General features: G+C 37.9%; 1 protein-coding gene across 1 annotated transcript in view; it reads left to right on the forward strand.

Annotated features, from left to right (window-relative positions):
- Nucleotides 1-24,289, forward strand: part of grik3 (glutamate ionotropic receptor kainate type subunit 3) — a 148,416-nt gene that overhangs the window by 73,792 nt on the left and 50,335 nt on the right. Inside the window, exons 8-10 of the mRNA XM_055209467.2 lie at nt 958-1,065; nt 4,982-5,095; nt 23,452-23,655. Of these exons, the coding sequence (XP_055065442.1) occupies nt 958-1,065; nt 4,982-5,095; nt 23,452-23,655 (426 nt within the window). The remainder of the gene's footprint in view (nt 1-957; nt 1,066-4,981; nt 5,096-23,451; nt 23,656-24,289) is intronic.

The raw sequence follows: 24,289 nt of genomic DNA on the forward strand, positions 1-24,289 counted from the left end.
TTTAACAATCAGATATTAAAATAAAGAGGAATGCAAGATATGAGGAAATGCAGTAGCTATGTTTTGCTGGGTACACACCAAAAGATAATCAGGCTGATTTTGGGCCGATTTCCCCCCGTCTGACAATCCTAGCTGTGTCCCGATTATCTTGATGGTTCTATAGATTAACTTATCAGATTTTCCCTTGGTGTGAGATGTGTTAAGTGTGTCTGAACCTGATCGGAAGAACATCGGAGCTGCCCTGATCGCGAATCGTAAAAATTAAACATGTTTAATTTTTACGATCAGAAATCCTGATGTGTGGGGGGAGCCCTGAGGACAAACGCGCGCACGCCGTTGAGATTTTCACGTGAAACGAAACAATATCCAATCAGAAAGTGAGATGATGGAAGACGGAAGCGGTCATAGCGCAGCACAAAGTGAAGTTGATGTAAAAGTAAACTTGTACAGACCATGTTCCCGCAGTGTCCACGACTTCACCCAAACCCTTTACTTTTTCCTTGAATTTTCTGTGTAAATCATTCCAAACCAATCATTGAAATGTCTTCCTGCATATTGTCCGTCATGCTTACTTTTTCACAGTCGAGAATCTGGTTGAAAATGTGTTTGTGTGTTGTGTGCTGTATTTGACACATCATGGCACAGCACACACAATAGGAGCAAAACGTTTAAATCTAGGATTTTTTTTGTGTGTGTACCCAGCATTAGCAGATCTATAGATATTGACATAATTTAAAAAGGCCTTGACCACAGCCCACTAGACGTCACACTGGAACCTGAACCGATCTGGCCACAGCCAATTCCTGAAAGTGAAATGTGACATTTAATTTTACATTTTAAATCTACTTTTCTAGACTTAAATTCAAATTCAAATTCTTTTTTTTTGATGAAGTTGTAAATGAAGTGTAAAGCTGTGTTTTGTTTGTTGAAAATTTCTTGTTCTCTTTTGCATTGAAGTCTCACTGGGACGGCCTGACGGGACGGCTGTGCTTCAACAGGACCACAGGTCTGCGCACTGACTTTGATCTGGACATCGTGAGTCTTAAAGAGGACGGCCTTCAAAAGGTAAACCATCTCGTTAATTAAGAGAATACGCTTCCCTGCCAATGATAAGTTTTTACTGCAATCCATATTTCCGCTATTATCCACCAGGTGGTGCTTTTACCCAGCTTATAAAACACTGAAGCATCCACTGATTCAAAAACAGTAAAAAAAACTCTGTGTATGTTTTGATCATCGCTCTGAATCTGATCTCTAACAAAAGTTTTAAAAAAATGCAATTACCTTTACAAAAATGCAGAATGAAGAAACCTACTGTACGTATATTTAGGAAGTGAGGAAATGAGGACAGGATGAAATGTGTGTTGTTTTTAAGCAAATTGTCTGTTTTTTAAAGAAGAACAATTTTTGGAAGGCACTAAAGTTTTGTAAAAATCATAAAAAATGCTGACCCTGGCTGGCAAATACTGGCGTCGAAAGAGTTAGGCCCAATCCCATTTCTCTGTCTTACCCCTTACACCTACCCCTTTGTTTTGCACGTTCACGTGAGGGTAAGGACCGATTGGGATAGCCCTTACTCTCACGTGAACGTGCAAAACAAAGGGGTAGGGGAAGGGGTATGTCACTTTTAGCAGATGCATCCAGGCTGCCAAAATGTAACATTGCAAATGTTTCTGCTCTCCTTAGAAAGTCACTAATCTAACGGTGTGCTGAACTGCTTTGCACCTTGTCTCATTTGGTCACCATTGCTGTGCAAATAAAGAGCAATCTATGTCTTACGTTTAATTTACCTCCTAACAAGGAATTAAATGAGGTGGTGAAACATAAGCATAAGTTAGTGGATCATAAAGCAAATTAGATTAGGGTACAAAGTAGTGTTAATTACAAGCCTCTGTTAACTGAAGTTAGATGTAGCATGCTTCTGTGCAGTCATGAGAGATGTGAATATAACTGCGCTCTCCTTTGAAAAGACCTGCGATTTTATGGATGTTTTATTAAAATGATTTTAATGTAATAAGTGTATGGTCAAATCAGATTGTTTGTTTCTGTTGTATAGATAAATCCACAAAACCTGTCCGTTATCATTGCATACAAATTCCTCACAGTAGCATGTAAACACAATGCACTGGATATTCTCTGACCAGATTTCTACTTCATTTATTAGCCTGCGTTTTAGGACGTTCATGAGAAGAAAAATTGCTTTGCAAAATTTGCATTCATTTTGAGAAGGCTAGGAGTGTCTCGTGTTGCCATCGTAAATGAATAACTGCAGCTTCCCTCGATAATCGCTTTTAATGAATTGAGTTAATTGCAGTCAATTTGCAAGAATGGTACATCACCATGTAATGTGGCTGAGCGCATCTTTTCTGAATTCACACGCCTCCACACAATCAAACTAATATGCGTGTCAAATGAAAAGCATATGTCAGGCTTTGCATCAGGTGTTTCCGGATGATTATTGTACCTGTGTAACACTGATAGACGCTGCCCTAGTGGCTTCACGAACACCACGGCAGTTGTACTGGGACGAATATGGATCCCGACAGCCGTGAGACGGTTTGTTGGGGTGTGATTGTACCGTGTGCGTGACTTTTTTTCTGGCTGTAAGGAAGTGTTTGTTTAAAACTAGCCTCATTTGTTCAGATTTGCTGATGTTAGTGGCTTTATTTAAAGTGCAACTCCTTTGTGCGTCGTGGCTTTACTCTGAGTGAATGCTCGTGTGAATCTTAACTAATGAAAGATTTGTGCTTGCCGGTATCCCTGGAGGCACATTAAACGCTCCGGCCTGAAACGGATTCTTGATTGAATTGATTGATGCTGTTGCTCAGTTAAACAAATGAGCTTGCAGGATAATATTAAGAGTGATCTCCTCTCGTGAGCATTAGCCCTATTTTATGCTGTTTTGGCTAAAAAAAACGAATTGTACAACGTGAAAATGAAATTTTCAACAGCGTTTAAGTGAATAAACTTTTAATAAAATTGTGCTGGAAGTAAATGCTGTAATATATTTATTTATAAAAAATTTTTACCTGATAGCCTGCACGAGGACGCGAGCACACTGAAGAGTTCTTTATTTACATATATTTAAAGTTACTGTTAGTTTAAATGCACTTACATTAAACAACTATGCGTCATTAAAAAGGGTTAAGACTTCAGATTTAAAACCATTAATATTTCTCCGCATGTAGCCATTTTTGGTACTCCTCAAGAATAACACCTCTTTTCATCGGGCCAGTTAGAGGTCCTGGCTTTCACTTCCTTGATGGTGAGACGCCATCTCCTTCCGAAAGCAACAAATGCCCCATCCAGTACATTTTGGATCACTGATGTCATATGTATATGTATATATAATATCTTATTTTTCCAGTTGTAGAAAAGACGTGAAATAATAAATAAATAATTTTATTTTTTATTAATTTTTTATTTATTTATTTATTATTTCATGTCTTTTCTAAAACTGGAAAAATAAGATATTCTATATATATATATTTTTTTTTGGAGGGGGGTATGGGAAAAAAAAGGAAAATGTTGTGTACAAATATGTTGGTTATTATTATCCAAGTGTCTGCACAGTTTTTTTGTCTGTGTGTGCAAACCAATAAATATATGAAACAGAGATTCCATCATGTAAGCAAAGTTAATAGTGATCAAAAAAGACTTCGTTTTTGACCTTTATTTTATTCTGAACATCCTGTGTATATATATATATATATATATATATATATATATATATATATACACAGGTTTTTGTTTTTTGAAGAAAACATTGCAGGATTTTTGAGGAAATGCATATTTCATATACATATATAAAACAGACATTTGCGGACCATTTTAAACAATAAACTGACACAAAGACATTAATTAGTATCAGTTGAGATGCAACAACGTAGGAACGGTCCTCTTTCTCAACACTTGTAAACACTGGGGCGGAGTTTTGCGTTCGTCCTCTGTGACCTTTTGACGTCATGACGTATTGCGTGGGGTCAGCTGGCGCATCACGACCGGATCTACATGACGAGAAGTTGTGCTTTAAAAGTGGATATTTGTTATTTTTATTGTCAAAAATGACAATCGTTTTGCTAGATAAGACCCTTATGCCTCGTTTGGGATTGTTTATAGTCCTTTGAAACTCCGTTGAAAAAAACTGTTAAGTGTTGAGTTAAGTATTAAATGTTGGGCTCTATTAAAGTCCATTAAAATGAGAAAAATCCTGCAATGTTTTCCTCAAAAAACATAATTTCTTCTCGACTGAACAAAGAAAAACATCAACATTTTGGATGACATGGTGGTGAGTAAATTATCTGGATTTTTCTTTTAAGAAAATGGACTAATCCTTTAACATTTTAAACAATTATAAAACGCATCAACAAGTAAAACAAAACAAAAAAAAGTAAAAAAAAAAGTTTTAAGTAGACTATATCAAAAAGTAGCCTCCAGATTGTTTTATCATTTGTGGTTTCCCTTACTTACAAAAAGGTTGGAGACCCTTGTTGTAGATAGTCTGGTCAGAAAGTCACATCTTTGGTTGTGCCAATATAGCTGTGTCACTTCATTTCACATGACGCCTTTACCCAGAGTCATTTACAGTGCATTCAGGCTATTCATGGTGTTATTATTGTGTGAGTTCCCTAGAAATTAAACCCACAACTTTTGATCTTCTAGTGTAATGATATGCAGATTGAGCTACAGTCGCTTAAAGAAATGTTTTGCAATGTTTTGGTTGTGCCAGTGTTAAAAAAACATTTGTTTAGGTATTGTAACAACAGAAAAACAATGTAACATTTTAAAATAATTTCCTCTGCTGGAATTGTCCTTTCTCTGGCGTTAATGTATTCAGGTTGCATGCAAGGACGTGGCCGCTCATGAACACAAGCACTGGTGTGTTGGCATAAAGTTAGAGAAGCCAATCAGCTAATGCTTGAGAATGATCTCAGCACAGGTGGAGGCTAAAGTGAACACACATGCTGTCATGTTTTTTCAGGTGGGGAAGTGGAGTGCAACCGGCGGTCTGAACATCACCGAGGTCCCCAGGCAGAATGGCATGAATATCACAGACTCCCTTTCCAACCGCTCGCTGGTCATCACTACTATCCTGGTAAGGTCACCGCGGCGCTCAGAGTAAAGGACAGCGCTATATTTTATCTCCTGCTCTCTCTCTTCCTCTTTTATCTAATTCTCTGTTTTTCTAAATTTCACGGTCCTTCTGGTGTTCTTTTCCTTGTTTCGGGTCAGCGTACAGGCCACTTCTCAAGTAATGAAACTTACATGCTCTAGACTCTCATTTCCCCTCACAGAAATGCCAAATAACTCTGTCGCTTCCACTGTGTCAGTCCTTGAAATAAATTGACCTGGCTGAATCAACAACACAAGATGTCTTTCCCTGTTTAAAATGAAGTTTGATCTTAAACCTTTACCCCGGGTTTGCAGGGGGAATACCAACACAAAATTAAGGATAAATGTAAGCTTTTAAATCACTTCGGCCATGTGAATTGAACCCATGCAGTATAAGCAAGTACTGTATGTTAAATCTTTAACCAGTTAAGCAGTCCAATCCATGTGGCGGGTCCGAGCATTTTTAATAAGTTTACCTGTATTGATCAAGAATGGTATTAAACTTGTCATACTATCACAAATACCAAAGGGTTTATATTTGATATCTGAGGGCTGTTTTATAAAATAAATACTCTAGGAACATTTAATACTATATATATTTTTAAACTGAGTTTAAACTTTATAAGAGCGATTTATAGACCCCTTCACGGTTCACGTCACAGGCAGTTCCCACTGCGCATGTCGGGGTCAGAAAAGCCATTACAGCAGATAGAGTTTTAATCGGTATCGTCAAAAATGCCTACTTACCTCGTGGGCTGTGAAAATCGCACCAGGTCTTCCGTTAAGTTTTCGCGATTCATGCAGAATCTCAATACAACATCTGCGTTTGCAAGCAATTAACGTGCAGACTGGAACAATGCAAATATCAAAGAGGCTTGTGTTTGTAGTGCTCACTTCATTTGAGGTAAGTCATCATTTTTCAGCCCTGCTAGATTAAATTATAAAGCCTCGATGGTATGAACAGTTTGACCCCATGCTGCGTGCGCACCCGATAGTCATTTAATGTTTATGAACCTTGAAGGGGTCTATACATTAATTATGAAACAGCATGTCCGTCAAAACAGCAGACAAGCTAAGCTAAGCCTTCACAATATATCATCCATTGACATATTGTCCATTAAAGTCCATTAAAATGAGAAAAATCCTGGAATGTTTTCCTCAAAAACCATAATTTCTTCTCAACTGAACAAAAAAAAGACATCAACATTTTGGATAACATGGTGATGAGTAAATTATCTGGATTTTTCTTAAGAAAATGGACTAATCCTTTAAGGGCCAGGCAGACTTTTTCTGCGTTATTCTCACGCAAGCACACGTCCACACAGCTTTTGAAGCATAATCAACCGCGGATACGCAAGAATGACAAAAGCACGGCCTCAAAAATCACTGCACGCAAACTGGGTGTACAGATGACGTGGAACTTATTGATGACCAAAATTACATCATGTAGGCGGGGTGCAGACGATAGCGATACATCACCACCATTAATATGAATGCTTTCTTTGATCATTCACAACAATTGTGAGTACTTTGTATGTAAAACACTTGGTATGTACCATGTAAATAGTTGTATGGTGTAACGAACGGGAATGTAACCATTGATCCCACCACCAGGTGGCAACCTCTGACAGTCTGGACTATGGACATTCACACTCTCCTTCTACAGTTACTATCTATGGTGTATTTAGGCCCTGTCCCAAATGGCGCACTTCATGTGGACATTCGGTCTCGTGGCCTTAAATTGCGCATGCTCACTTGTCTACGAGTCCGTAGGGTGTCCCATCTGTAATTTTTACGCTTTGAAGTGTGCTCATCAGCGCCTCCTCTGCCCCCTTGATGTGGTCTTCAGTGAAGCCTGCACTGCAGCAGGCTTCGCGCATTTTACCAACCCAGAAGTCCTTGCGAAAGAGCAATCAGACCAATCAGACGACGGAAGGGAGGAGTTCATACTGAGGGGCAACTTCTCTACCTATTTCCGGTGTGACGCTCATGTCTGTCCCAAAATACGACTCCGGTGTACCCACGTGGACTCGCATCAAGTGTCCCTAAAGTCTGGACTTCATGATGTCATCAAAGTGTGGACTTTGAGAAGGACCACAAGTCTGGAGTGTGCCATTTGGGACAGGGCCTTAGGGTGCTTCTCAATATGCTTCCTCGTCTCCTGCTCCTACATCCTACATCCTACGACCTGGAAACCAATCGAGCTCCGCCATCATGTAGGACATCTCAATTCTTTAATTGCACCGCGAGGAGGTGAGGAACGAGGAATTAGGAGAGGAGTCATGAGCGAGTATACACAAGTGAATCCTATGCGGAAGTGTTTTATCAACTTACAGTTGGATTAAAAGACGTTTGATATTAGCAGCGTTTTAAAACTAATTCCAAAACATCTCGCGTTTCTAAATAAGGGACGCGCAGAAAATGTCATTCATGTAATTTTATAGATTACACTCATTCACTTCACACACATATTATACGTGCTTTAAGGGCTTTATAATTGAGCTGTTCCAGTAAACACGTTATGATGTCTGGCCGAATATTTTTTCTGTTATTCGGATGAATTCGTTATTCGTTTTAAAGCCATTATACGTGCCCTTGCGAATAACGTATTCGGCTTCGGGCACATCCCTAATATATATATTTATTTATTTATGTTTGACGAATGCTTATCAGTACATTACTTTTTGGTTTCTTCAATTTTAAAGATGAATATTCTCCTTTAGAGATGGGCAATTTTTTGCAATAGCACATTATATTCAAAATTTTGAGCTCATAATTTTTCGCTTATTTAAATGACATGTTTGATTTTATGCACGTTTAGATTTGGTGCAATTTCCCAAAGGCTTATAATTAGGAAATACACACAACTTATATTTTCTTATATTTCTACTTATATTCCTACTGTTCAGTAATGCAGAAAAGCGCAACACAACCATGTTAAAGCTATTAAACGTTCAGATGCAAAAATGAACTAAATGTAAAATTAGATAAATTAGTTAATGATATTGCGTAAATGCGCTCGGTCTCTTCAAAGGTCTTCGCGAGTTATTTTGTTATAAGACAGTTATCATATATCACGTCTCTTCTACTGTAAGTACAAGGAAAAAAATAAGACAAATGATGCGCGTTTGAGTCGAAATTTTATGAAGAATATGTCACTGTTTATGTAACTGGCAAAGAAAACTTCGCCAACGAAATGTTTGCCAAAAAAGCCTGCATTTGTATGACATCAAAGAGTATCTCCTAAACACAGAAAATCGGTGTCATGTTACTTCAATATCATAGAGTATACACTCAGCATGAAGTCAAGCACACAAATTGTCGTCAGTATGGCCTACATGAAACACGACTGCCATCTACAGGTTTTTGTATTTCCTGCATCCCCCACCGAACCCCCCTTCTGCAGGATCTCGCAGAATTTCGCGGCATTCTGCTCTCAGAGACGCGCATTTTTAAGGGCCACATCTGTATAAATCTCCTCCCCCTTCATCGTCACGTCATTAAACACACATAAATCTTGCTATTAATCATTAAATTATTGTGAATGTAGACTTGTTTCAGACATTATATTTAATATTTATGTATAAACCACCAATCTATATAAATAATCAGTGGTATAGACAAATTTTACAGCACTTTTAAGAATGTCTTTATTTTAATGTAGTAAGGATATGAATTCTAACTCAAGTATGTAATTAACTTTATTTTATTAAATATTTGGGTTTTTTAATGCACTTGATAATTTGAAAATAAACATTATAAAGAGAATAAGAAAAAAATTATACCATTTTACTTAAAACTTCGTCTCCTCCGTCCTTGCAAGAAAGAAAGCAAGGAAAGGAAACGAGTATGCACAAAAAAGAATTGAGAAGCACCCATAGCCATGCCACTTCCATGTTCACATTGTGAAGTTTTGTAAGTAGTACTGCATACCGAGCGAGATCCGTGTCTCATGTCTGTTGTTATGACCATTGTGGCTGTTTATTGGATTAGTGTTTTTGGATTACCCTTTTGCCTTTGTTTGCTGGTTGGAGTGTCTTTCTGGTTTGTTGGATTTATTTGCCTTCCCACCACTACATCTCTGCCTGCTGTTTGGATTTGTTTGCCTTGTGTTTCAGTAAACCTCTGCAAATGAAATCCACTCCCTGTTTCGTTTGTTAAATATGGGTTTTTTAAGGTTTCCTGATGACATTATAATATGCTTGCTCTGTTTATTTTAATCGTTCAGTAAAATGCATTTAATTGTAAATGTCTAATATTTTGAAATGTAACAAAAACAAGTGTTGTAGATAATTGTATACTAAGTAATAGCCACATGTAAATAAATAAATAACCTAGTAAACTACTTCAGCGTCATTATGACAGCAGGGTCATTAGGAGCAGCTCTGTGTTATATGGAAATCTGATAAAGAAAAATGCACAATGTATCATACCAAATACACAAAAAAACGTTTTTAGCAATGAAATAGATGCACTTTAACTTAAAAATTAAAAACCCAAGTGGTTCAGGGGCCTATACCATGAAGCTGGTTTAGTTGGTTAGCCAGCTTTGTTTAGGATTAGTTTGTGCCAATCCTGGCTTTTGGGTACAATGAAAATAGCTTTTACCAACAAGGCCTGCACATTGGCTTGGTTTTGTCAACCTGAAACTAATCCTGTAACCCTGAGTTTGTTTAACCATTTTCATGGTACGGGCCCCTGAAGCTGCAAACATTTTAGTATGGACATGCCAATTTTATTAGTTTGTGCTAAAAGGGCAGAGGGAGCTTAAACCAGTTGGATCGCCCTCCTTGAGATATATTTCAGGCTGAATTTGCGGTGTCCTGTCATTTGCCAGATAATGGCACAGATGACGTTAATAAAGTAAATTATGCATTTCATTCATCTCTGTGTTTTTCCAGATGCCTCGAAGGGCTACATTTACGCCTATATGGAGCAATTTTGCAGGCAATATTTAAAAGGAATAGCGAATTGTATTTGCAATTGTGTTATCTATTTCTGGATGTAAAAACTGTGACATAATTCAAACATAAATGCAAACAGAATTTCCTCTGTTTTACGGGTAACAACCCTGCCATGTTTTAATCTCAATATCAGTTCCCCGTATGCTATTTCACATTTTCTGGCGTAGTGTAAGAACCCTGCAGAAATTCAAATGAAATCTCAATGCCCTTTGCTTTTATGTTTCCAATGCATTGCAAAGAAACCTGTCAATCAGTGTTGGGGGCGGGATTATACTATGCGCCATGTTTGTATTAGAAAGTGACATCACTCACATTTTTGATCGCCTTATATTATATACAGTACCATTACAATCAACTTGGCTATCAGCTAGTGGATACAAATAAGAAGTAAACATAGGCACATTACCTTAATTTAGACTGTCTTTTAATAAACTTAACCATGGTTTTACTTTAGTAGTAATTGGTTTTGGAAGGACGGAGAAGACGGGTCGGCTGGGGAGAAATGCGCTGTTACTGAAAACAAAAACCACACACTTCTCATGCTCTTAATAATTCTTCTTTGTCTTTCAATAATAAATCTTTTCTCTGCGGTTGTAGAGCATCAGTCCACGTAGATTTCTCTTACCCTCTCCAGTAAGCCTGCAGTTTTTATTCTGTCTCCTCAAGCCAATTACAGACACAAGAAACAGGTGTTGTTATTCATACTGTATCTGAACTTTGCTCACTGTTCGTCTCTCGGCTCGCCGTCACCTGTTGCCTACTCCGCTGAACCATGCCATCCTAAACACACCATGATCTTTTTTTGGCAGATTGCTTATCATTTCCACTATTTTACTACAAATACAAAGGTTTACCATGATTACAAATCTTGGTTAATTTTCTGAGGAAATGCAGGTATGGGACATCCTACTCAATATCATGCCTTGTGTTTATAAGACATGATCTTGTAAATCAGTCAATACGTTGGTTAAATAGTCATATGATTATTTTTCTGACCAAAAGATCAAACTAAAGGAGGTCGCACACCGGACGTGCAGCTCAGCTAGGACATCTCTGAGGTTTTCTGACACCGGAAGTGCAAATTAAATAGTGCGAGCTTAGTCCGATAGCGTCTACTTCAAAATGCAAAATATACGTTAGCAGCCAATGTTAATCACTAACAATTTGGGACATATATGACTTTATTTAATTTTAAACTATGTGAATGACGCTTTGTGGCACGACAGGGATTTGAGCAACTTCCTGGGCGCCGCGGACAGGTGCCACCTGTCGGCGCCGGTGTGCGTATACTCATAGAAAACAATATGTTCAAATTTTTTTTAAGAACGGCGAGGCGCTGAGCTGCGTGTCCGGTGTGCGACCCCCTTAAGTAGACATTTAGCAGCATACTGTATGCACTGGTTTACAAATACACTAATGAGTAGCCTTTGGATGAGAAAGAAAATAATTTCACATGCTGTCATAATCAATTGAAGGTCAATAATAAATTGATGAAGCTTAAAGGGCACAGTTCCCTCAATTCATGAACTCATACTTTTCAAATAGTGATTTGGTTTGTTGAAACATAATTAACTCATTCCCCGGCATGTATGAAAAAAAAAACGTGTTTCTGATGAGCAAAGGGTCTGTTCTTTCATTTGATTTATTTGTATATTTATATATTTTATTTTATAAATTACAAAAAAGGATGGCGTGCAACTTAAAAAAAAAGACTGGAGGGGAATGAGTTAATTTAATGTACATAACCTTTTGTCTGCAATATTATTTTAGCTTTTCTTGTGCTTCTACCTGTGGTCGTTAAGTGCAAGCAGTTGTAAAGTATTGATGACTATTAGTGATGGCACTTCCAAATACAACCCCCCCATAGTATAATCCCATCCCCAACACTGATTGACAGGTTTACGTTCAGGTATTGGAAACACAATGAGATTGCGATTTCATTTGAATTTCGGCAATCCCTTTTCAATATAGCCTGCAAAATTGCTCCGTATGCCTGTCTGTCACAGGATTTTTGGGGGGGTTTTGTAACAGTCTCTGAGGTTTTATTTTGGACAGGCATGCGAGTTATCAACATGGATAAACACTGTCATTAAATGTGGATTGAACAGCAAGGCTATAATTATGACTTAAAATCTTGATAGGATATAATCAAAGCTTTTCTAGTAGCAAGCAGTGGTCCTGGCCTCTGTGTTTAATTTAGCATTAAACAGCTCGTGTTAAGTCTGGAGAGAATAACTGACCCTGCATGCAAACCAATTACAGCAGACAGAATATTAACATCGTCACTGACAACTTATTTCTTTAGCAACAAACAAAACATACAAACAGCGTCTCGTTTTGTACAAGACTATGACATCATTGTTGCATCAACTCATAAATATAACGCCTGAAATGAGAAGTTTGATATCTGACATTGTTGAAATAAATGAGGACATTAATTAGCACTCTCCTGCTGTTATTAAATAATTTTTTCGCTCCATTGGCTACTTTTTTCTTTCTAATGCAAAGAGGTGGACGGTAATGGAAAAGCAACCAAACCTCGGGGAATTAGACTGATTGGCGACTTTGGAACAGATGGTAACAACTGAAGGCTTTTTTTCAAACTTTTGGATCAAGATAATTGGACAACTTTTAAAAAGTTTTGCTTTCAGTTTACTTCTCCGTGCGGTACATGGCTCAAGCTTTCAATAAATAGCATGTTGACATCTATTACCATTTCAGTCGTATCATTGACATATTTGCCAATTATGGAACATGTGAAGAGAAGCAGAGAGATAACAAGGAAAATCCAAACATTATTTATTTAGGATTAGCACCACTGAATGTCATGGTTGTGCATATACCGGTAAACAATCATCACTTAAAAGATGTCAGAAATTGTCACAGGTTTGTACGTGGTGCAGCAGCAGAGCTACGTTTATTTCATTAGCTGCATTTCTAAATAGGCACGTCGCTTCTAGCATTATTGACCAGGAGAAACCTTTAGTTTGTTTTCACCAAGAAAATATTACAAATGTTGTTTGAAGTAGAATTTTTGTTCCAAAAACCTTTAAACTGGCTGCCGTTAGACTTCTTGTTAAAATATCTCAGTGCCAGGAAATAAGCAAACTATAGACCAATCTCAAATCTACCTTATAATTCAAAAATACTTAAAAAACTGATATCAAAAACTTGATGACTAGCAACTTTCTACTGCTAAATTCAGACAAAACAGAAGTCTTAATTATCAGACTTAATCGCTTCCAGACGTAACAATACAGAATACAGCTGAACTCTTTATGGATGTTGCCCTCGTTGTCAGAAATTTGGGTGTCACATTTGACAGCAGTTTTTCATTTAAAAGCCATGTTTCAAATATTTGTAAAACGTGTTTTTTCAGCTTAAAATATATCAAAACGGTGCCCTCAAGGTCAAACATTGAAAAGTTAGTTCATGCCTCATGACATCTAGACTAGATTATTGCAATGCTCTTCTGGGTGTCTGTCCTGCAGGGTTAATACAGAAACTTTGGCTTGTTTAAAATGCAGCAGCCAGATTTCTCATAAAAACAAAATGTCAATCATATTAGCCTAGTTGTAACCCTCATCCTAAGCATAACAAAAGTGTCAAAAAAGCAGTTGAGCATTTCTGGGCAAAACTCACGCCAACTTTTTCCTACAAGTTTTGGAAAGGTTTATTCGAATGGGGGTATTCGTTATGACAGATTGACTCCATATTCCTTTTATGGGCCTTTACCCCCAAAAAAGCACGCCTGCGCGTCAATGGAGTACAAGTCACTGGTATTCGACAACTTTGTTTTATCAAAATGGTTCAACAAAAGAAATGTGTTTTTGGATGTTAGAAGAAGAAAACCCTATTTAGCTTTCCATGTCTTAAAGGTGCAGTGGGTAAATTTTAGCAGCATCTAGTGGTGAGGTTGCGATTTGCAACCAACGGCGTAGTCCACTGCTCACCCCTTGCTTTTGAAACACATAGAGAAGCTACGGTAGCTGCCACCGGACAAACCTGTCATTGTCGAAGACAACTAAGTAAAAAAAATTGTCCGTTAAGGGCTTCTGTAGAAAAATGGTGGCACAAAATGGCGACTTCCATGTAAGGGGACCCTCTTTGTATGTAGATAAAAAGGTCTCGTTCTAAGGTAATAAACACATAACGGTTCAGTATGAAAGGTATATAGTTTTGTATATTGCTCTGCATTTCTGTCAAGAGATCCTTCTAAAAAATTACACACTGCACCTTTAAGACAACAGTGGATGCAGTTATTTTTGCGAATGGGTTTATGTTTGTTCTCTGGCTGCATTTTGTAGAGGATTGCTTTACAAACAAGGCTCAGTTTGACACCGGATTTGCCACTTGTTTACAACTAATGAACATTAAAAGTACCTGTTTAGGAGTTGCAACCACAGGCGTAAGTACATCAAAATCTCACGTTTTGTTTGCAATCGGCACATACGTGCATGTAATGTAAGCAACACAATCAACAAAAAACATTTTCTGCCTCGGTTGGCATTGTACTGCACTAAGGACATTTACATCTTTTAAACGAGCAAATCAAATTTTTTATTAAAATAGCGCATAAACAAACAAGGATTAATTACCAGATAGAGACGTCCTGCTGTAATTGTTGCTGCTGTTGTTCCTGTTGATCAATGACTGTATCCGATTCTGGATCATATGTGTAAGGCTGCTGGCCATAGTTATTTGAAAAAAAGTTTTTTTTTAAGTTTCATTTTTATCTATGTCACAGCTGTTAGATTAGTATCCAAAGGCTGCGCGTACTCGTAACTCTTCAACGCACCCCACCGTACGCCTTCAAGTCTTCACGTGATGGAATGGCCGTTCTGTAATAATCTGACAATACGAAAGACTTTTTGGACATTTGAAGGATGAAATACTAATCTATAGGTAACTAAGATTAACATTAGATTGGCAAAAATTTTCTGTTTTGTCTTAGTAATGACCTATAAAGCCCTGACTGGTTTAGTTCCTAAGCAAGCTTCATGTTCACTATGGTTTCAAATCTCCAACCAGCGGATAATACCTAGAATTTCAAAATCAAGCGGGGGTGTTCGATCATCTTCCTATCTAGCACCCACATTTTGGAATAGTGTTCCCAGTGTTGTCCGGGAGGCAGACACACTCTGTCGGTTCAAATCTAGATTAAAGACTCATCTCTTTAGCATTGCATATACTTAGTCTTATGGTTGTACGATTCAAATCCCTCAAGGCTGCATTAGTTAGGCTGTCCGGAACCGGGCACACTTCCCATTAAAACAGATGTAATTGGTACATCGCACAGTGCCGACTGGTATCCTACTGCAAGTCTGTTTGTCTGTATTCGTCTAATGATGACTCCAGCTGTAGTCTGGATCACCCAGAAGCAACAAGAAAAATATGAAACAGATGTCTTTATTAATCTTTACCACAATCTAATACTGCATACTTATCTGCCCAGTTGCTTACTTTCCTTGTAAACTTTTAGCCCAGTTAGATTCTATAGACGATTTTAGCAGTAACAAACGGCCTTTGTGCTCCAAATACTGTATAAATAAATGAAAGTTTCAAAATAAATGTTAGAACCCAACATACAAAACCATTGCTGGAGAAAACAAACAGTTGTGAAATTGGACCTTTGAGTTAAAATGAGAAAAATAAACCCAATATAAAAGATGTGAAACGCTTGCCATAAAGGTACAGATAATGACAGTGTTGAATGTTGAAGATGCTGGCTCAGTAACCGTATAGTTATGTCGCCGATGAATAGCGGCTCTCTGAGGAGAAAAGCATGCAAACAGATTCATCTTTATTTAAGTCTGAACAGTGCATATATCTACAATAAAAGAAATAGTTCACCCAAACATTCAAAACTGAGGACAATTTACTCACCCTCGGGACAGGTGACATTTTTTCTTCAGAATAGTAAAGACTTTTTAGCTGAAACTGTGGTCCTTGGTGATCCATATAATGCATGCCTCAGGAGCCTCAGATACAGGCAGCACAAAACTAATACGGTTCCTGATGATATGTGAACGTTTTATCAAGCCAACCGACCAGTCTGTGCCAGAAACTGGGCATTATTTACATAAGCGGTAATCTGGAGCCTATGGATAAACCCTTGGGATGCGTTTTCAGATTATGTTGTCTTTTAGGAGGCTGTGACTAAAGGCCTACCTTTACTACAGGTATACCTTTTCTAGGTGTGTTTCCCAAACAGTACTTTAGGTGGTTACTTGAGGTATAGTTTCTTACGCATCACATGACCAGGTGCTGTCCATGGCTGTGGTGCTGAATTGGTTGATATTGATTGTTCGACAATTATTGTTCACTCTATGTACAGACCACTTCAACACATTATGTGAGATAGCGGTGTTCTTTATTAACAAAGCACTTCATTATATATTTGTAAGGATGTAAGATCTTGCAAATTAATTTATTGTGCTAGTTTATTGTGCTTGGACACTGCATGCGCAAGCAGTGCATTTACAGCGTTTCTAGAGCAGTGCCTGTCTGTCTACCGCAAATATAATAGGAGTGTTGATTGCTTTTAATGTGTAAAATGTATTGAGCTTTGGAGACTATACAAACCTTAATCAAGTATCCCAGAAGCAGATTGTTTTGAATGTTTATAAAGAATATGGCATGCAGTTGCCTCAAAGAAACATTTGAAAACTTCAATGTAAATTTCAATTAACATAATCGCAGTTACAGGGGAGTAAACAATAGATCTTCATATAGTTATAATTGGGCATCCCTTCCATAAGGCATTACAATATTGAATTTACACTTCATTGAATTCATTGAATCTGATTAGTCCATTAGCATTGTGCTCAAGAGTTTCAATATTTTTCCATTTAAAACTTGACTATCCTTCGGTCATAGTACACGATTTAACTACAGAAGAGTCAAGTTTTAAATAGGAAAAATATCAAAACTCTTTGGTCATTTTTGAGAGCGATGCTAATGGTCTAATTGGATTCAATGGATTGTGCTAAGCTATGCTAAAAATGGTACTTACAGACCCGGAGATCGGCTGAATGGATTCCAAAATGGTAAAAATTAGGAAAATCTAGGGGAGCAGGAAAATGAGCATATTTTCATAAAAAGTGGAGTGTCCCTTTAAGACAGTGTCCTCGTAGCACAGGATAGACATATTTAAGCACATTGGCCAGGAGAGGGAATCTTGCCTCATCTTGCCACCAAAGAGGCGGGTCATCGCTGGAATTAATTCTATCATTTGCAAATAGTGTGTTAAATGTGTCCATTTTGATCCATTGCTGAACTAATGCAGAAAAAGTGGACTTTTGGTTTGCACAAATCCACTAATCTAACAGAAACTTTTGAAAGTCGGTGTTAAAAAGTCTTGAATTAAACTATGTACAGTTAAGAGTTAAGCTATTATAGCAACTGTTACCCCAACAGTTATTATTATTACACATGTATATAAAATTACAACCGGTAGAACTTCACCGCAACGCTAGCACTGCTCCACAGTGATGTGGTTGTCATAGAAACCATCACAGCCCTACCTTTAACTACGCCACATTCAGTGCTTAGAATGTCTGTTGGTTAAAAAGCAATAAAAGTTTTTTAATGTTGTTGATGTGATAAAAACAGGGGGGGGGGGGGGTTCTGGTGTCCTCCTGACTGATTTTGGAACTTTCAGGCTAGTTTTCTATTAAAAAAGCAAAGCTTTGTTGCCTGGGGCAAGACACTACTCACCTCAGCATGGGTTTAAAGGTCTTATTAAACTTTTTCACTAAGCCATCTGTTTGCAGATGGGAACTTAAAGGGATAGTTTATCCAAATATTACAATACTATCATCATTTACTCCCCCTCATGTTCTTCAAAACCTGTAAACTTCCTACTATGGAAGTCAGTGGGTACCATCAACATAACGGTGAGTAAATTATTACAGAAGTTTGATTTTTGGGTGAACTTTTACTTAAAAGTACAGCAACTGAGATACATACTGGATTTAATGATAAGTGAATAACTGTAGCTTTTCCTTATGACAGTGCATCCTAAAATTGGGTGGTATCATTTGTAATTAAAAGATGACTGATCTGGGCAGTGCCGGTTGGTTCCACCTGGACCAATTCAACTCAGTGGTCTCTCTAACACTTTCACTGTTCCCTTTTTTCCTTGTTTACAATTTTGTTTCTTTAGATTTCCAGAGGTGTCAAGTAACGAAGTACAAATACTTCGTCACCTTACTTAAGTAGATATTTTGGGTATCTATACTTTACTTGAGTTATTATTTTTCAGACGACTTTTTACTTCTACTCCTTACATTTTCACGCAATAGGGCTTGGGCGTCGTGACGTCATTACTTGTCGTGGCGGCCATGTTGGTTGCCTCCTTTACTGCTGCGCTCCATGCTGCGCTCTGTTTATAGACATACTTTCTCTCAATCGTGTGTCTTAATTTGATTAATTTGTCGTTATTTTTTCAACCATGGTAAACCGTTGCTGTATTAATAATAAAGTAACACATTAAAAGTAATTTACATTAAAAATGACAGATAAGAACAAAACTTCATTATGTTTTATTCAATATCGGAAACCAAACATTAACCTCAACCCCTCAGTAATGTGTATACATGACATATAAATGACATTTATATATACGACAGTGAAGTATAACATCTGAATATTAATTTATATAGCTTAAGTCAACATTGAACATAAGGGAAATGTCCCGGTTTACTCGCCCAAAATACGGGAACATTTCAACATTCATCTTTCTGTTGCTATCCCTCTGCTGACAGCAAAAACTGCTGCATTAACTAAGCTAGTTGTGAAGCTAGGTCATACGTGACTTTGCTTACAGATTGGCGTGAAATCGTGCTCTTACAACAACCACGCTGTTATTTTAAATGACTCTTTTTTCATATGGATCCCAACCGTTAATAGTTCCGATTTTGTCCACATACCGGTCCCTGCTTCCCTGTTTAACGTATCACAGTAAATTAAACATACTTTTCCGGATTTTAACATCTTTTTTCTTTCTTTTAATTCTCCCAACTCTGCCGCTTCTCCTCGTTCAACTTGCTGTATGATTACATTCGCGAGGCCACCAACATGGCCGCCACGTCCCAGAATGCAACGCGGCGCCCAAGCCCTATTATCTGTACTTTCTACTCCTTACATTTAAAAAATCGCCTCGTTACTTCTATTAATTTCAACTTGTTTTCTTTTTTTACATTCCGGCTTGTCATCGTTAAAAAACCTATCTTGATAAATTGCATCATCCAGATGAATGCGATTGTGATTGGTTGAGAAGTATAAACATACACCATTCTGACTCCCTATTGGTTTGTACGCAATCCCCGCCCCCCAGCTGACTGCAGACGATCAAAAGTTTGTTCGATAGCGCTGCACAGAGAAACATAAAAGAACCGCGAGAGCGATTAGAAAGCATGCAGAGTGTCTCCCCTCGCGATGCTTTGATATCATCCGCCATCTGTTTGTACAGTAACAGAACGCGGCATTCTGGAAAAGTACGAAATAAAACTCGCGGATCATTTTCAGGTCAGTTCACATTCACAAGCCTGTGTAAATGTATAGCTGGCTGCTGACACCAACTCATCTGTGTGATTTAAATAGTGTAACAATACCAATTTATATCATGTCACTTCAGTTGTTCAACTTAAATGACATTGTGCTGCGTTGCATTTTGAAGCATGGCAAAGATATCTAGGCTAAAGACATTGTTGTTTTGTATATGCTAATAACTGCCGTAAATTTTATTTGCATTAACAAAACCTACTTAGCTGAATGCTTGAGTGTTAAATCAATGAAACACATACAGTAACCATACATACCAACTTTTGCTTTTGTTAATAGACATCAGCTGTTTCCTTAAACCTGACTTTTAATTTACTTACAATAAAGACATTTAGTAATTCTCCAAAATTGCTTGGATTTATACTGACTAAAGTAAAGTATACAAAAGTCCATTAGCTACACAAGTACAGATGCAGAAATATAGGCTATAATATATAATAGCATATTTGTATTCTCACACATACTATAGTTATGTGTGATTTTGTTGTTTTTTAACTAAAGAGGGCACCACTGTAAAAGTTTGGCCACCAGCGGCACTGCTCTGAAGATTGACTTTTTGCACCATTACAATATTTATAGGCAACTAGTCATTATATCTTCCTCTCTATGGAACACATGTTAATGCTCAGTAGTAGACATATATGGTTCTTTAATGCAGTTGTTATCAAACATTTTTGCGGCCTCCCTTGTGTACAGTGGATTGACATAAACATTCTAAAACTTAAAATTTGAATTAAACAAAACATTTTAAATTATACAATTTATTGCTTTTGTTTAGTAGCCTTATTTTTCTGAGGTTTAATTACACAGAATTTATAATAAAGTAATGTATTTCATAAAATATTATAAAACTGGGGCCCCTGGCACCATCTGGCGACATCCAGTTTGAGAACCACTGCTTTAATGTATTTGTTTGCATTGTATTGAAATGCGTTCATTTTTAATGGGCATATACCGTATGTGGTTGAAACAGATAGCCTAGTGCAGGGGTAGGCAACATGGAGTGCCGATGTCCTGCAGTGATTAGCTCCAGGTCTAATCAAGCAGACCTGAACAAACTAATAAAGGTTAAAGTCACCTGAAAATACAGGAAACCAAGGTTTTATAAGGGTTGGAGCTAATCTGCAGGACATCGACACTCCAGGACTGACGTTGCCTACCCCTGGCCCTAGTGCATCCCAAATTTTTTAACATTAACATTTTAATAACACTATAGTTATTATGGCCTTTAGAAACATTTTTTAGAGGAGATAGGGTAGTGCCCAAAAGGCCCCTGTGGTGCGGCCTAGGCTTTTTTCGGTAATGACATTTTTTCCTTACATTACTTTTACTTTTATACTTTAAGTAGTTTTGAAACCAGTACTTTTTCACTTTTACTTGAGTAAAAAGCTTGAGTTGATACTTAGGGCCCTATAAAATCCGTTTTATTTTTTCCCAAATTCCGTTTGATTTTTTCCCAAATTCCGTTTTCTCCGTTTTAATTTTTGCAAATTCCGTTTTATCCGTTTTAATTTTTGGCAATTATATTTTTTACCCTTTACTTTTATTTTAGTCATAAAAAGAGTGTGCCTTTAATGTTTAAAATGTAAATGATTTGGGGGAAAAACTGGATAACAGGATTACTTAATGACTATAAAAGATGCATTTACACACGCACATACACACAACTCAATTCAATGCATTGTTTTTTAGTGTTGTTGCAGGAGGCTACAACAAGGTGTCAACGCAGTGGTGCCTTCAGAAGTGCCTTAAACACAAAAATCCAGCGGAACGCGATCCATATTTTATACACAATCGCTTGAAATGCATATAACTTTACAAACATACACAGGATAGTGATCTGACTTAGGACAGCATGAGCACGCAGCTCTTTGCACGTGCAAGCGAAAGAGAGACAGAGAGCGGCGCCATGATGCAGATGATTATTTTTTAAATGCGAGGGATAGTTAGTTTGCCTCAGCTCGCTTGAAATGCATAAAACTGAACAAATACATGAGGATTTGTGTTCGCACTTCGGACAGATGCGTGAGCGCGTGACCGTGAGAGGTACAGTGAGACAGACATGGATGAGAGAGTGCATGTATCTTTGCGCTCACCGTGAACAGAGTGTTGACTAAACTTCCAAAATAACAGTTCTCCGGTCACATAAAAGTCATGTGAGACCTGCTCGGAACTAAGCCCTTTCGTCGAATTTCTTAATTTTTTCGCTGACGAAAGCAGAGTCGTGGAGAGCCGCTTCGCCATGGTTTCAGTGTTTTGGAGGAGGTCTGAAACGACGGGAGGGGGCGTGTCGCCCAGATTTACTTCCCCCGGTCTGCATTTCCCCCAGACATACGTTCGTCTCCCACACAAAAACATAATTTTATTCAAAATATGTAAAATTCCGCAAAATTCCACGTTAATACTAGATTCAGTGTTAATTAGCCAATTCCGCGATTCCGTCCGCGATTCCGTGATCGCGGAAATTATAGGGCCCTAGATACTTCAACTTCTACAAAAGTCTTTTTAAACCCTAGTATCTATACTTCTACTTGAGTAATGAATATGAATACTTTTGACACCACTGTAGATTTCATAGTTTTAAGCTTCTCAAACCTGTTCTTGGTCTAAGGGGTTAATCTTCTAAAATCAGTTTACACCAGTCTAAGCTGGTTAGCTTTTCTCCCCACATGAAACCATTCCACAGACCAGCATGACAAACCAGGAGCTCAGGCCGCTTTAACCAGATGTGATTAATCTGTAACTATGAATATAATGTGTTGACCATCACCAGACCTTCATCATGACACGTACAAGGCCATTTTGTCATTATCAGAAGACACTGCAACTATTTTTATCACAGTTTGGGGTCATCCAGTGTAATGAAGTACCAATGTTCCAATTTCTAAACCTACTCTTCTTCTCAAAAAGTGACCTTGTGCTTTCATCCAGCAGGGTAGGCAGCTCTATCACAATTCCTACATTCACAAACTACTTTTTGAGCCCCCCCACCTTGCTCATTATTACAGCCGAAACCTAGTGAATTCCCCCCTGTAGACATGGATTGATGCAATGCTTCCACACAGGTGTGTGTATAGGATGTTCTGGAGTTGACCAATACCTAGGGCAACGGGACTTTTTCGAATCAATAAAGGATCTACGGATGTATTGCTAATGTTTTCGAGCTCATTGTGTCTCAATTTTGTGGCTGGTGTGGGGTTATCACTGTCTCATCGTGATTTGTTTTTGAAAGACCCATGGGCAAACGTCTGGAGGGCTGTAGCTGTGCTCTCTACATCCGAAAGCCAGGTGAAATCTGATGACCTCCTGCCAATGCATGTGCTGTACAAACCAAACCAATTCTGGAAACATCTTGATATGTGTACGGTATTCAACATAGCAAGCCGATAGTGTAGCGTCTAAATAATAACCTGTAAGATTCTGAGCAACATGATGAGAAAACAACATTGGCTGTCTGGATGGGGATTGTTATTATTTTACGAGGCTGCAAAATTCAGTACTTTCAGGGATGTTTTCTAAAAATAAAAATAAAGAATTGCTTAAAATATGAGAAAATGTGTCATTTCATTACATCAGAAAACTGTTTACACTACACTTCCTCCTAAGCAATGTACTGTACGAAATGACTTAAGGATCATCAGTGTTTGTCTTATGCTGTAATGTCAAGCAAGGGAACTTTCTTCATTGTTCCCACTCATCCAGTTGTCAGATGACTTGAGGAGATGCATTTCATTTTGTTAGCTGTGTCTCTCTGTGTGTGGACAGAATGAAAGATCTGTTTTAAATTTGACATGTTGTATTTGTACAGGAGGATCCATACGTCATGCTGAAGAAGTCTGACAAGGCACTGGTCGGCAATGATCGCTTCGAGGGCTTCTGTATCGACCTGCTTAAGGAGCTGGCCAGCATTCTGGGCTTCTCATATGAGATCCACCTGGTGCAAGATGGGAAATATGGTTTCCAAGATGACAAAGGCCAGTGGAATGGAATGATAAAGGAACTCATGGAGCATGTGAGTGTTAGAAATGTACAACATTGATGCTGTTTAATCAGTGGTTCTCAACTGGTGTGGCCATGGGACCCACATTTTTAAATGGTCATCACCCACATTTTTAGGAATTTAAATCGAGCAAATTTATCTCTCAATAATTTTTCCAATTTACTTAACATAGGAATGTAAGATTGTAAGAAAATCATCAAGAATGATAAATAAATACAGTAGTCAACATTTGAAGTGGATCAAAAAAGTTTTCCCAAAACAGAAACAGGTATTGTTCATATCTTTTAGGAAAGGCTGCAACAACTAATCAATCAAATCATTAATAATCGATTAGGAAATTCAATATCAACAAATTTCATTATCGTTAAGTTGGTCTGTGACGTCACATGCTCCCACACCACCGTTGGACACCGTGGACACACGTCCACTGCATACAGCGCGAGTTGTGGGCTTATAATTAAAGCCTGCTGGTGATTTTTCATACACTGTGAGCTACATGTTTATCAGGTGCTTCCTATTATCACCGCGCAACTAGTTTGGTTAAAAAGAAGGCAGCGTTGCCAGGTCCTCAGCCTTTCGGCTGATTTCTGTGTAGGGATTCTTTAAAACTGATTCTGCAGGTTAATGCTTTTCTGTGGATTAAAGA

Source organism: Misgurnus anguillicaudatus, chromosome 10 (genome assembly GCF_027580225.2).
Source record: "Misgurnus anguillicaudatus chromosome 10, ASM2758022v2, whole genome shotgun sequence".
Taxonomy (NCBI): Eukaryota; Metazoa; Chordata; class Actinopteri; order Cypriniformes; family Cobitidae; genus Misgurnus; species Misgurnus anguillicaudatus.